We start from the raw sequence: 15,050 nt of genomic DNA, 5'->3' as shown, positions 1-15,050 counted from the left end.
AGTTTGCTAGGCAGCATATGGAATGGTCACTCCCCCATCTATGCTTAGACCTTTGGTCTCTGGCTATGGCTCAACTGTCTATTTCCTTAAGTATCTCCCTCGGGATGCAGTGGTGTCATAGTGGCTATTTCCCTAGAGACCTGTGCTCACCTCTCAGTTAAGATGCTTGAATCATTGGTACTTGTGGCTAGGCTGCTTGTCACCAAAGCCTCACATGCAGATCTTTTTGCGGCATCCTCCTGGCAAAACATCTAGTCATGCCTCATCATTATCCATGATGCTGTCAGCAAAGCTGCTTCACCTCCACAAGGGTGTTGCTTTGGAAACTTGTAAGGTCTTACTAAAGTATGGGCTGCTCCTTTTGGGACAGAGTCCACTTGAAGAGGGCTCATTTCCTCTGTGGCATCTCAAGACCTTAAAGACTAACAACACCAGTGTCTTACATCCACTTCTGGCCTGTCAAAACTGGCTTGGAAGTGTGTTCATTCCAATGGCCTTTAGTGCTTTCAGCAAAGCTTTTTGAAATAATGCAGGCCCAGTTTGGATGTCCCTCTTATGAGCATACATGCCAACCATTATGGATTTGGCCTAATCTTCATGCTTTATTTCACCAAATTACGTTTTTTACTAGACTGTTTATGATGGGTCTTTTTGCTACATTAGAAATATAAATAAAGTAATAAAAAGTTGTTTTTGTCATTTTTGTTATCATATCTTTAATTCCACTCATATAAATCATATAAATTTGAGAATATTCTTAGAAAGGTGACTGCTCTGTAAGAATAGGGTAAGAGTACTGTCCTTATTTGCTTTTAATAGCAATGGTATATGACCCAATTCCATGAAAACAGGTTTCTTAAAAAATAAACTGTACCTAACAGATTATTTTTTTTTAATTAGTTAGTGCCGCCAGATGTTAAGAGAAATGCTTTATAGTGTGAGTTGTAGATGTTATAATAATAGCATAAGAGTACATTTTCCCATTGTAGAACTACATATAGTTTCCTTATTTTCTATTTATAGCAACTTTATATGACACATTTTCAAGAAAACAGTTGGGTTTCTTTAATTTGAAAACTTGTCTCACATATTCATCATATTTTGATAAATAGATTTAAGTAGTGGATCAGTCTATACTTAAAAAAAAATGACACCAGATGTTAAGCAAAACAGGCTTTATCGATGTGACTTATGGATGTTATATGATTAAAAAAGTGTTAGAGGAGAATGATCTTTTTAAACTTCAAAACATGTTGGATGAGAAATAAGTAGTGCTTTACAATTTTTAAAAAATATGAGAGTGGTTTGCATGTAATACAGCACTCAGATTGATCATGTTATCATGCTTATTGCAGTATTTATGGTAATGACTTTAGAATCATTCAGCAAAAGTTTGACATGTAGCCTAGTTAAAGTGAGTATTGTATATAAATGCCAGCATGTTTCATATTTGTATTCTGGTGCTAATCCACATGGATTTTGCCCATTTGTGACAAGAATTTTAACCAGCTGCAGATTCAGGTTAGTAGCAAAAATAAATGTATATTTTCATGCAGTTTCCTATAATTATGGCATGTAATATGTAGATTACACTTTTTATGCTCAGATTATGCTTTTTTGTGACTTATATTGAAAATAATTATGCTTATAACTGTTTAGGGATTGGAATCTATGCTTGAGGCCTCTAGAGTGAAAAGAGTAAAGGGACAAAGTTTCTCATTTGCATTATTCCAATAAAGATTGTTTATGTCTTACAGAGCCACACATGCCACCACCACCTCAGCATTCTGCAGGAGGCACAGGAGGTAAAGGTTATAATATTTTCATTTTTATGACTTCCTTGTTGCATCTAGGATCCACTGAGTTGGAAACTGTTCTGTCCCACAAATCTTGAGAACGCACATAATTTCTTAGTGACATAATTGGTTGCATTAGAGCTGTTCCTTTAAAAAATACATTGGACCCAGGGAAGGCACTTTGAAAGTGGGGTACTCACCCACAGGTGCAATTTTTTTTATTTTATCATTTTATATGAACTCTGCAAAATCTAAGTACCCTAGCATATATTTTTAAAAATCTGCCTTCCCTGGGTACCTACCATATTTGTTTAAATGGAACAGCCCTTAGAAGTAATGTTCACATAAATGCTCCCAATGGATGCAAAGGGGTCAGTGTTGTTGTTGTAGGGTTTAACGCCATTTTTCAGCACACAATAGGCTATACATAGCAGCCAGTATTAATGGTGGAGGAATTTGTGGGACATAGGGCCAAAATGTGTGGAAATCCCACATGCAGCACCAATGATGTATTCAGTAACAGTTGAGGAGTTTTTAAAATATATCTTAGTCATAAAATGTAAGAGTTACACATGAGAATATATGACATTACCTTGATAAAATGAATGACTTTGTGCAGATTTTTCCAGATCAGATGTTTGCAAAAGTAAATTGTTTTCCATTTATATGATAGTTACACTGTACTGTGTCAACAAAGTTAAAAATTGCTGCAAAATTGGATACTGGCCTCAAATTTAAATATGAAAGTATAGAAGATCATGATAAAAATAGTAAGTAGCAAAGGTAACATGGTCATTTTTATTTCTAATTGTATAAGTAGTTGTAATTTTATCTTGCTAAATTTGGGAAATGAAACATTTCTAAAGATTCTGAAGTATTTTTATGCTTCACCTCAGATATTTTGAGGCTTTATTTTGTAGTGTTACCTTTGCCTGTCCATATACATCAGTTAAGTTTTGGATTTAGGTCAGTTTTTAGGCACAGGTGGGGTATTTATGATTCAGGAATAAAGTTTTTTTTGTTATTATTTTTCAGATTACATGTCCATGCAGGGAGTGATACCACCCCAGCTCCCACCCAGTGTGAAGCCTACTCCAGGCAGGCAACAATCCTTCCCTTCTCCTGTGCCTGCTCCCGTCTCGGTCCATGCGGCAGTGGGCAGACAGGTATACATAAACATTTTAAAGATTCAAATCATTCCAAGCCTGCCAGTTGTTCATAGAGTTAGAGTGGTTGCCATTGTATTAAACTAGTGAGAGTACTTGACTCACATAGATGAGTCTCCAGTCCATCAGGGGTTAACCTTCAGTAGATTTACTAGAGCAGAAGAGGGTCAGTATCTTATTTAAGTGACCAGTGGCTGGGACAGTGTCCGAATCCACAGCCTTTTGATTATGTGTTTGCAGTGCCAATCATAAGGTCATGTTGCCTATCCAATAATTTGTTTTCTCACCAACTTTAGCTAAGGCTTCATTCTGTAACAGCTTACTGGATGTTACTGTTTGTGTCAGGATGTACAAAATTCATTTGTTTGCTTTTTGAAAACATGGACAGATATTTTATTCAGTGTTTGACATAAAAAGAAATGAAAAATCCATGCCCAAACAATGCATACTGTACCAACAGTATTATGGTATCCCTTTAGTCAGGCAGAAATTTAATCATGCATTACTTGCATGGAAATTAATAAAAATAGACATTTAAAAAGATGCTCCCAGGGTGTGGGATTGCATGATTTGCAAAAAACAATTGTTCTGATTTGCGCACTTGGAAAGCAGTGATGCGTGAGAACTCTGCAAATTAGTTTCAGGTCACACATATGAAAATGTACTCTGTGCATAAGTCAAGCTGGTAAAAATACTCTTCAGCATGACATAAATGGTTGTTAAACTAAATTTGATTGGCACAGTGGGTCCTGGAACAAGCATTATATCATAGTTTTTGAACATTGTATCTTAGAAGTTTAACAAATGCACATGTATAATGTGTGCTATTTATAAACGCAAAATGTTCAATTCCCAGTGTGGTTCATCTTTAGATAACAATTTCTTTAAGTAAATAATGTCTGATGATGGTAATGAAGGCAGCTAATATTTGAAGTTAGGAAGTATATCAGATTACTGGAGCTGGGAAATTGTTAATAGAGATACCAATTAGTGATTTTTAACCTGAAAATGGTGTTAAATGGTGAGTGATGTACATGCTGATGGACCAAAACAGACGGCATGCTGGCCAACTCCTCATTTCAGTGGTATATCAAAATTAAATGTAGAAAATGTAGACTAACAAACTGAATTTAAATACAGACAGTTTAAAAGTGGGGTGCAATTATCATTTCCTTTCTCATCACAAGTTAGCCCTACAGGTTCCTGTGACAAAGAGGGAGCTCCCCACTTTAGACAAAACCTGGCAGAATGGTCCTGAAAACAAAAGAGATGGAAAAGTAAACTGGAAAAGTATAAAATCTCTTAGGACTAATACAGTTGATAAAAAAAAACTATTCTTCAAATTGAGATCATTTTGTTTACTGCCCTGAATTGAACAGTAATTCATAATTGAAACAAAAATGCTGAAGTAAAACATACTGGCATTGAAAAATTAAGAACAAATGAAAACAGTTTAGAGAGGAAATTAAAGAAAATATTAAAATTTCACACAGCAGCTATGTCAACAAAATTATTTTGGATCTAACTTGTGATTCAAAACATCATTCTGGAAATACAGCTAGTAATGAGATTTCCAAGGGCATTCCAGCACTTGACAGAGATCCCAAATTAGTAAATCATGTAAAGATAGCCCAGACACTGAACATGCAATTGCGCAGTGTTTTTACCACCTCCAGCTACATTGCTTCACCATGTTCATTTCCAAAAGTAGCAGAATTTAATAATACATTACTAATATTTTTAGGACTTCAAAAGTTGCAGTGTAATATAAACCCTTCAGAAGATCGTGGCCCTGATGATATACATCCAAAAATACTAAAGGAACTGTCTTAAGAGTTGTACCAGTTTTATCCTCTGTCTTAAGAGTTGTACCAGTTGTATCCTCTGTCTTAAGAGTCGTACCAGTTGTATCCTCTTTCAGTAATCTTTGGGCACATGCAGAATCTCAGAGGCATTCATCTCAGGCAAATATATGCCTGCTGTTAAAAAACGATGATCACACAATGGCTTGTAGTTACCATCCATTCTCACCAGTGTTCATTTTATGATGGCCTGTAATTACCATATTATTACCATCTAGTCTTACTCACCAGTGTTCTCTTTACAATGGCCTTTAATTACAGTCTAGACTCACTCACCAGTGTTCTTTTTACAATGGCCTTTAATTACAGTCTAGACTCACTCACCAGTGTTCTTTTTACAGTGGCCTTTAATTACAGTCTAGACTCACCAGTGTTCTTTTTACAGTGGCTTATATTACAGTCTAGACTCACGCACCAGTGTTCTTTGTACAATGGCCTTTAATTACAGTCTAGACTCACTCACCAGTGTTCTTTTTACAATGGCCTTTAATTACAGTCTAGACTCACTCACCAGTGTATTTTTGTTTTTTACTATGGTCTGTAATTACAGTCTAGTCTTACTAACCAGTGTTCTTTTTACAATGGCCTTTAATTACAGTATAAACTCACTCACCAGTGTTTTTTTACAATGGCCTTTAATTACAGTCTAGACTCACTAGTGTTCTTTTTACAATGGCCTTTAATCACATTCTAGACTCACTCACCAGTGTTCTTTTTACCATGAACTGTAATTACTGTCTAGTCTAGCATGCCAGTGTTCTTTTTACTGTGGCCTGTAATTACCATCTAGGCTCACTAAATGTTTTTGCCATGATCTATAATTAACATCTAGTCTTATTCACCAGTGCTCTTTTTACAATGGCCTTTAATCACATTCTAGACTCACCAGTGTTCTTTTTACCATGGCCTTTAATTACAATCTAGACTTACTCACCAGTGTTATTTTTACCATGGCATGTTATTACTGTCTAGTCTCGCTTGCCAGTGTTCTTTGTACCATGGTCTGTAATTACCATCTGGACTTACTTGCCAGTGTTCTTTGTACCGTGGCCTGTAATTACCATCTGGACTTACTTACCAGTGTTCTTTGTAATGTGCTTCATTATATTATTCATACATGATGAAGTACTTAGATATTTGATCTATCATATTTGACAAACAAAATGCCTTCCAGAAATTACACAGTAATGAAACATAACTTTTTTTTAATTGTTAATTGAAATAAACATTAGATAAGGGTGTCAAAGTAGATATTTTTGTACCTGACTTGGAAAATGCTTCTGACACTACTCCCCATGAATTATTAAAGAGTAAATTGTTTCATTATGCAGTTGTAGGGAAAATACTGAAGCGATTTTTCTATGGTTTCAAGAACAATGTGTGGTTCCAAATCTTGTTGGTCCTATGTAACTTCTGGACTATATCAAGGCATAGTACTTAGAGCAGTGCTTTTCTCCAATGACATCATGACAGGAATCGATTCAGATATTTGCTTTCTTGTAGTTGACACAGTATGTTACATATCTGACAATACAATCTCAGCAGATACTAAGATACTGCAGAATGACATTGATAAACCGTGGACATGAAAATGGTCATGCATTTCCAACCCCAAATTTGCAACATGATGCAAATGGCAAGAAAGAAATCCCATAAAACCAGTATGTCATATTCACAGAAAGGTACTTCTTTAAAAAATCTCAAAAAAGTAAAATATTTAGGGAGTCAAATTTACTAGTAATTAGAAAATAAAAACACATTAAATTAAAACAAAATTAGGCACTAAAGCAAACTGTAATCTATGCCTATTAAGACATTACCTGTCATCATTAAGACATTACCTGTCATCATTAAGACATTACCTGTCCCTGTCATCATTAAACATTACCTGTCATCATTAAGACATTACCTGTCATCATACCTACCAGATGTGTAAAAATTAGTTTACAAGGGTTTAGTGAGACGTATGTTAGAAATTGTTTGTATAGGTTGGGGTCCCCATTTAAATGCCAGGTTTTACAGGATGAAAAATAAAAAATCCAAAAGCAAGCAGCCAGGTTTATTAATGAGATTATGGTATGACCTCAGTATTGAATAAGTTGTCTTGGAAACCATTAAACCAATGTAGACAGGAAAATAGACAAATTATTTTATACAAATGTTTAAAAAAAGTTTTGCTTTGGAGAAAGTATGGCATGATTTTGTTCATGTTCTGCCACTATGCAACACAAGACATTGACTTTTCTTACTTCTGTTGTTAAAAAAAGCTTGGGCACACTGGGTTTGTGACATTGTCATACTTGTAATGTATTATAATCAAATTTTTTTTGGAAAAAACAAAAAAAAAAACAAAAACATAATTTTGTTCAAAAATTTGTGTCTAAATGAAGATACAGTTACCCATCAGATGCAGCAGTGACACTAATGACCAGTATATCTTTCTTTTAGGTCATATGCTTGATTTCAGAATCATGAACTTCACAATGATGGTTTTGACTTTACCAGTATTATAGTCCTGGAATTCTATTAGTGATGAGAGATTTTGGCCTTGGTGGACAGTGTTTCTGTCAAGAACTGCCATAGATTTTTTGTTTTCTTCCCCAACTCCAGTAATGTCAATATTTTGTTTTTCTTGAATATTGTTTAGTTTTATTGTCCATGATAGGAACATCATTTGCCTTTTGCAGTCTGCAGGGTGTCTGTTCTTGTAGTTTAATGGGCAGCTTTTCTTGCTCTACCATTGTCTGTGAAAAGGGGCCCTGAGTTGCCTACTCCAATGTTCCATTAGGATAAATGATTGTTTACGTGGATCTGAAATAATTTACTGGTTTTTCATGATACCCTTATGAAATGCTTGGATCCATCTAAATGAGGGTACATGATAAAGTGGCATAAAGAATGAAAAATACTCCCTTCAGCCACTTGGGCAACTTTATTATAAATTGTTGTTTTTTTTGTAACTAAATATAATTAAGTTATTGATTGATAATGTTAATTTTTTTATAATAGATCAGAAAAAGTACTTGTATTTATTCTTACATGATAATTATGCATGTACGATATAAATTTAATGGGTATGAATACATAGTGACAACCTTATTTAAAATAAATTGTTAAAATTTTTTACTGAAGTCATACTAGAAATTCTGATTTAATATTATACATACCCAGCTTTGCAAGAACATAAATAATCTGTTTTTCAATCCTCTTCTAGCAAAATGTCTACTTTAAGTTTGTGAGAATTCTTTCTCATAGATCTCCATCATCAAGCTGCAACTTTCACCTGATTTTTGCTGTCTGAATTCCAAATTTCATGAATATATCCTTGAGTGTGGTAGCTGAAGTGTTTCTTTAACATATGATCTAAATGTTCTTGGAGTCAGGTAGGAAAGTTTAAGAAATATCGTTGGGAATATTTTCTAAAAAATCTCTTGCTGATGCTACTGAATCTTTGCAGCAGACCTGCATTCCTTGAACAAACTGCACTTGCATCCTCTCCAGTTTCTTCTTTGGCAGCATGGAAACTGCTCAGGGACATTCTGAATGCTCGATTTCTCTAGGTCATTACTTCATCATCATCTGATTTGGTACACAAATTGTAAACAGTTTCTGGCCAGAGTCCCCATGCACCCTCATCCTTGAAATACACTCCTACCGTTTTGCAGACATGCAAGATTCATGGTAGGGCTCTTGTCAATAGCCTGGACGACTGAGACCGTGGCTTGATTGTCTCCATCAACACATTTGGTGTGTGGAACTTCCTGCACCAGGCACCTTGAAAAGGAATTGCCTCCAGAGTTTGCCACATTACCAGCAGAAAGATTATTGTGGCAGTCAGTCAAGGAAATGGCAGATCCTCATGGAATGGTCACTTCACTGGTCCATAGCAGACTGCTTATTCTGACAATGGGTAACTACCTTGGTGGACTTGTTTGTCACTAAACTAAACAACAAGCTCCTCTTTTACATTTCTTATGTCCCTGACCAAAGGGTCTTGGGTGTGAATGCTTTCAGCCTTTAGTGGGATGTTTGTTTATGTCATCCAACCTTTCAGGATGATCCCACAGGTTCTGCACAAGGTCAGGCATTCCACTGCTCAGCTTATTTTGATTGTCCCTCAGTAGCCCCAGCAATCATGCATCAACAATCTTGATTCACTCTTGGACCATCACAGGGCCCTACCTCAGAGGAGGGACCTCCTGTCACAGCTACCTCCTTCACAGCAGCCTGCAGATTCTCCACCTTCATTCTTGACTCCTTGATTGATTTCTCCACAAAGAAAAGTTTTCAATGAAAGTTTCCAAGTGCATCATTTGTACCAGGAGAAGATCGATGACTAAGGTGTATGATGCCAAATGAAGAATCTTTTGTGACCGGTATAGTAGAAAATATGTCAGTCCTAGCTGTTCTTCTGTGAGCACAATGGCTGATTTTCATCTCTTCCTTTTTTAAGAGAAACCATGTTTGTTTAGTACTATTAAGGGCTGTTTAGCAACCTTTCTTAGATTCTTAAATTTTCAAAAGGCCATGCCATCTGGACAGATTCTCACTTAGCAGGCCTAGTCAGATATTTCAAGCTGCAAAGACCAGTGTCTCACCTTCTAATGTGTAAATGGAATCTTTTTTTCGTGTCTTTTGATCTCTTATTAAATTGCCAGTGAATCTTTGGGTGAAGCTTCCCTCAAGAAGCTTACCCTCAAGACCTTGTTTTTGCTAACCTTAGCATCTACAAGACAAAGGATTGAGCTTCATGCCCTAGTTATAGAGGAGGGCTGTGTCTGGTTCAGCGGGAATTATGAATAAGTTTCTATTCTTTATCAACCAGCTTCCATCATTTGCTCAACTCCCATTAGAGATTGCCAGTATCAGCTGTATCTGTGCTGGTGATGATCAAGATAGACTTTTATGTCCAGTTAGGGCTTCGTGTTATTTGGTAGACTCTAAAGGAAGAAAGAAGGTATCTTTTTCTCCCCATTATAGGTTTAACTGATATTTCAGCTTACACCAGATCTAGGCAGACTGCATTAATGATTACTGATAGGAACTTGTCTCTCATTAAAATTAAGGTCCATAAGGTTTAAGCCTCATAGGCCTATCTAACTCGAATATCATTGGATGATGCGATGAAGTCCTGTGTTAGCACTCCTACAGTATCAATAATAATAATAAAAATGTGGACTTAGAGAGCTCTTTACAGTATTACATAAACAAACACGATGAAATTACAAACAAAAAGATGCTGAAAATAATTAAGGAAGTAAACAATGTTGAGTCTTTAAGTCTCTCTTGTAGTTGAAATAGGTGAGTTTTAAGAGTACTCTTGTAGTTGAAATAGGTTAGTTTTAAGAGTACTCTTGTAGTTGAAATAGGTGAGTTTTAAGAGTACTCTTGTAGTTGAAATAGGTGAGTTTTAAGAGTACTCTTGTAGTTGAAATAGGTGAGTTTTAAGAGTACTCTTGAAGTTGAAATAGGTGAGTTTTAAGAGTACTCTTGTAGTTGAAATAGGTCAGTTTTAAGAGTACTCTTGAATGAGATCATTGTGATCTTTATGTCTAAGATCTATGGACAACTAGTTCCAAATTGCTGGGGCCTGGTATTACTTTATCCTCCATTTACCTTTGTTGTTAGCCCATCAAAGTGAAGGCATTTTTTTCTCACTAGACCTAATAATTTTTGCTTCCATGTGGGTTCCATTACAAAGTAATCTCTGCTCTTCAGTGAGGGTTAGTATTCTTTTTTTTAATCACCTTTTGTGGGGTGATCAGCCTTCTGACAGTCTGACAAATTCCACGATGCAGTAGCAACAGGTATGGTATTACTGATATTAAAATGTACTTTTCAGAGGGTTGAAACTAATTTTAATGATGTAATAATTTGACCTTTTTGCTATTGATAAATTCCCTTCTCCTGCCCTATACTAAATTCACACAATGCTATGGTTTGTGAAAGGCACTAAAGCACATAGGCAGTGTACATGTGGAGTGTTCCAGGGGCAATCCAGGTTCTGGAATCTTGATTCACCCTAATCGGAAGACATATTTTCGTCATATGGTTGGGGTATTTTCCATCCAGAAAAGTATCGGCTATGCAGTTGTAACATGTATATATTACATCATCGAAATTATTTTCACTCCCCACCCAAAAGTCACATTATAACATTATTTTGGCAAGACATTGCTTATAATAAGATTATCAGAAAATGTTTACTTTGAATAAGATGGCACTGGTTTGAAAAGTGTGTCTCATTTGAGATGATATTTTGCCTCAGATTTCTTGAAGATTACATTGTGCTAAAGTAGCAGCTTAATATATCAAGCCTGCCTTGAAGGAAGTTTGACTTAGTGGCCATTTTTGTTTGTGTGTGCATCCATACATCCATCCATAAATCTCTCTGCATGTAAATACCCAGAAATAATAGTTGTGTTACATTTTTTTATGTACTCAGTTTTTCAAGTAGAGTTGGCCACTGTTTAATTTTAGTTTGTATGTGGATACATTTTGACAGTACTTATTTATTGAAACTCATGGCAGGCTTGACATGCGGGTCATGCCAAACTTGTCAGAATTTCTTCAGTATTTGCTGAAAACTTGTGTCCAGGTTCTATTTCTAGTACATTGTTGTTAAGGTTTCTATATTGGTGCATCTGGAGGTGAATATTATAGGTCATAGCTAGGTCACCATATCCAAATTATCAAGGGTTATTTTACATTGTTTTCAAATGCTTACTTATGCCACATAGGATGGGACATTAGTACATGACTCACTAAAAAGCTGTCTTGTGAAAAAGCATTTTTGACACATAACTAACTCATCACATGATTATTAATGTGTACATGCTGGATTGTTTTGATTTTTTTTCTTTTCTGTTACTGATTCTGTTTCTTTTTGGCTCCATTTACGATTTTATTTCATGCACAACACAGGTGGTAGGTCAGCCTGCAGGACAACAAATTGTGAATGAAAGACCAGTAGTTATACCCAGTGTACTGCCTTCCCCTGGCCAGCGAATCAATCCCAACCAGCCTGTTGTCAACCTTGGCCAAATAACACCACCAGAACTGGTTCCATCACCTGGAAGAGTACCTGTCATGCATCCATCTGATTACCAAGAGCAAGAGATTCAGCCGCAGCAGGTGTTATATTGATTTATTACAAACTAAATTAATTTAGCATCATTGTGGCATAATATTGGAAGTTAAACTAGTTTTCTAATATCTTAGGCCATTTACAATATAGTTGCCAAAACAAAACTTTCTTGAGTAACTGAATTGTATATGGTCTTATTTTCATCAAAAAGAGATATAAGAAATGATTTAGAAAACCTTCAGAAAAATATAAATGCAAACAAGAAGAAAAACCCACATTGTAAAATATATGAGAATGATTGATTTTGCCATGTATGTGTCAAAAGTAATGGCCAAGCAGAAGACACCACCATGAATGATTAGCTTGAAAGAATGTATTTGAAAAAAAGGTTCATGCAGAAAAATTAACAAAGGAGGAAAAATAATCTTGAAATATCATTAAACAAAACATTCATTGAAAACTTGAATTTCTTATAGTTAAAAAATGTCATCCTGTTTAAAAAATGCTCCATTATTTTTATTAACTTAACTTTTAACTCAACTTTAGTTGTATGATAATAGAGGTTTTATATTTGTTTTTACTGCTATACATTAAAATCTTTTACCCACCCCATTGATTTAGTCCTTGTACATGAATGTTACCCACAGTTGCCATAGAAGGTTTCAACCTAGATCAGCTTTCAACAAAACTGCTATTATCAAACTGTTCAGTATACTATCCACACAATCAAAAACTGTGACATGTGCAGCACAAATGCAAATGATTTGCATCAATTCTCAAATAGCCACCCATTTTTTTAACATGAGTGTGGCCTCAAATATTGGAAATATAGACACAGCCTTTGAAAATGAGTGTAGTATTTGACACAGGACCATGTATGGGTATCTATATAATAAGCCATTGAATATTAATTGAAAATGGCTTAGCTTTTGTATTGGCTTATTACAGGGACGGTGCACATACATGTTTTTCCATTATGATTTCTTTTATTTACTTGTAAAGTCTTCTCAGTGGGCAGATCCATTACTGTGTTATACTATAAGTCAGGATAACGCTGGTTAAACTGGCTGAAAATGATCTCTATCTTAATAATTGAGAACCCATCAAAGCTTTAATAGTTTATGAATAAAAAATGAAAGTAAATCTGATGATGTTAGGTCGCTGTTGATTACAAGTATGATGGCTCACACAATCCTTTGATACACAGTTTGGTTTGAATAACCTCTGGGCCTATTGTATGTCATTTAGCATACAGATTAGGGAGGCAATTATTCTCCATGTGTATTTGATTATTCCATTTGACAATGTAACTAAAATCACAAATCCATGGTTTTGTGGTGGTGTTCACATAATCCAGAACCATAAAGTTGCTTCCATAATGATGAGAAAGTTAAAGCTTTTACAAGGATCCTTGAGATGTTGCAATGCAGGGGCAGGATGGACTGTAGACATACGAGTTCAGCTGCATATTTGCGATGCAGGGGCAGGATGGACTGTAGACATACGAGTTCAGCTGCATATTTACGATGCAGGGGCAGGATGGACTGTAGACATACGAGTTGAGCTGCATATTTGCGATGCAGGGGCAGGATGGACTGTAGACATATGAGTTCAGCTGCATATTTGCGATGCAGGGGCAGGATGGACTGTAGACATACGAGTTCAGCTGCATATTTGCGATGCAGGGGCAGGATGGACTGTAGACATACGAGTTCAGCTGCATATTTGCTGTGCAGGGGCAGGATGGACTGTAGACATATTTCCTTTATTAAATCTGATTGACAGGTTGAGTAACATTTCCATATCTACATGAATTCTGGGGCAAGCTGTAATCAGTTCCAAAAATGCTGTTTTGAATGGGCACGCATGTCTGTAGTGTATCCCGCAAGAGATAACAAGGACAAGTCTCAAAAATACAAACATCAGATGGGCAAACTTTTGTTTTGTAACCCATACAGATTACTTACATCAGTAAGTTTGTGCATAAATGAGTTTTGTCTGGAATTAAAGCCTGCAATACTTTGATATAAACATGCAGTCAGACCACTCCTCACTGCTTATATTTTTTATTAAATTCTCGCATCCATGTTTCTTGCTTAGCAGTGTGTTGCCTTTTAGCTCTTTTAAAGGATCTTTGTAAACAAACTTTAGGGAATTTTGTTTTTGCAAAAGTTCATTATTTATCCTCCTGCTTACCAAAATTATTATCGCATCCAGTATATTTGGTGGATTAATAACCTGGGAAGACCCCAAGAAGAACAATTAACCCACATGAATCTGCTGGCAAGCTTTCTCATATGCCCACATTGGCTGAGCTGCAAGTGATAATAAAGGCAAACACTTTGGACCACTCAACCACCAGGAGCCCAAAAATAACGGATGAAATAACCCCAGAAAATGTCTCACTATACAATTATATTATTTGCCAATTGCTCCGTCCTATTAAAAACATATGTACATGTTGATGATTGCATTATAATGTATTGCATTGCATGGAATTTCATCCAGCATTCAAGCACATGGACCTTGTCCAGTATTTTTTAGTTCTTCCATAATGTTCCTCCATGTGTAGATATGCTTGGAGATCCTGTTTAGCCTGTGTTAACAGTGTGCTGTGTCATCAGAACAGTAGTTGTAAGACACTGCATTTTATCGAATACTTATATCATAAGTACTGTATATAACTGCTTATAAGTCGAGTAAAACTGCAAACAAAAAAGATTCTGATCTGCTGTAGCATAATTCACCAGTAGATAGGGTCTCTTGTTTTTAAATACAGATTACTGCTACAAACTGCAAAGACTCAGATCTACTGGTGCATTATGTGATGGCAGATCTGGGTCTGACCTTTTTTTCAGTTGGACTGTTCTTATAAGTGAGTATAGGTGGTATATTGTCTTTTACTAGGGATGGCGCTGCCCTGCTTGTACATTTATTAATATACCAACACGGCCAGGATGTGCTATTTGTACCCAACCACGCCCCACTGATTATGAAATTCCATATGGGTATGTGATGTCAGAAGAAGAACGGACACGCTTGGAAATAGAGGAACAGTTGGAAAAACAGGCTAGAGAGGTATGTATAACAGAAAGATTGAGGAGTAGATTTTAGTATTTATTCTAAGTTCATACAAATT

General features: G+C 35.9%; 1 protein-coding gene across 4 annotated transcripts in view; it reads left to right on the top strand.

Moving 5' to 3' along the window:
- The window catches only part of LOC149787320 (ranBP-type and C3HC4-type zinc finger-containing protein 1-like), a 99,651-nt gene that overhangs the window by 33,419 nt on the left and 51,182 nt on the right, over nucleotides 1–15,050 (top strand). For 3 of the 4 annotated variants that reach the window (XM_089977855.1, XM_089977854.1, XM_089977852.1), the window contains exons 6-9: nucleotides 1,758–1,811; nucleotides 2,832–2,962; nucleotides 11,749–11,958; nucleotides 14,819–14,989. In XM_089977855.1, coding sequence (XP_089833981.1) covers nucleotides 1,758–1,811; nucleotides 2,832–2,962; nucleotides 11,749–11,958; nucleotides 14,819–14,989 — 566 coding nt within the window. The remainder of the gene's footprint in view (nucleotides 1–1,757; nucleotides 1,812–2,831; nucleotides 2,963–11,748; nucleotides 11,959–14,818; nucleotides 14,990–15,050) is intronic. The other variant, XM_089977853.1, reaches the window with a different exon arrangement.

Source organism: Sinohyriopsis cumingii, chromosome 12 (assembly GCF_028554795.1).
Source record: "Sinohyriopsis cumingii isolate HCF-2022 chromosome 12, ASM2855479v2, whole genome shotgun sequence".
Classification (NCBI taxonomy): domain Eukaryota; kingdom Metazoa; phylum Mollusca; class Bivalvia; order Unionida; family Unionidae; genus Sinohyriopsis; species Sinohyriopsis cumingii.
This window is presented reverse-complemented; position numbering and strand designations above follow the sequence as displayed.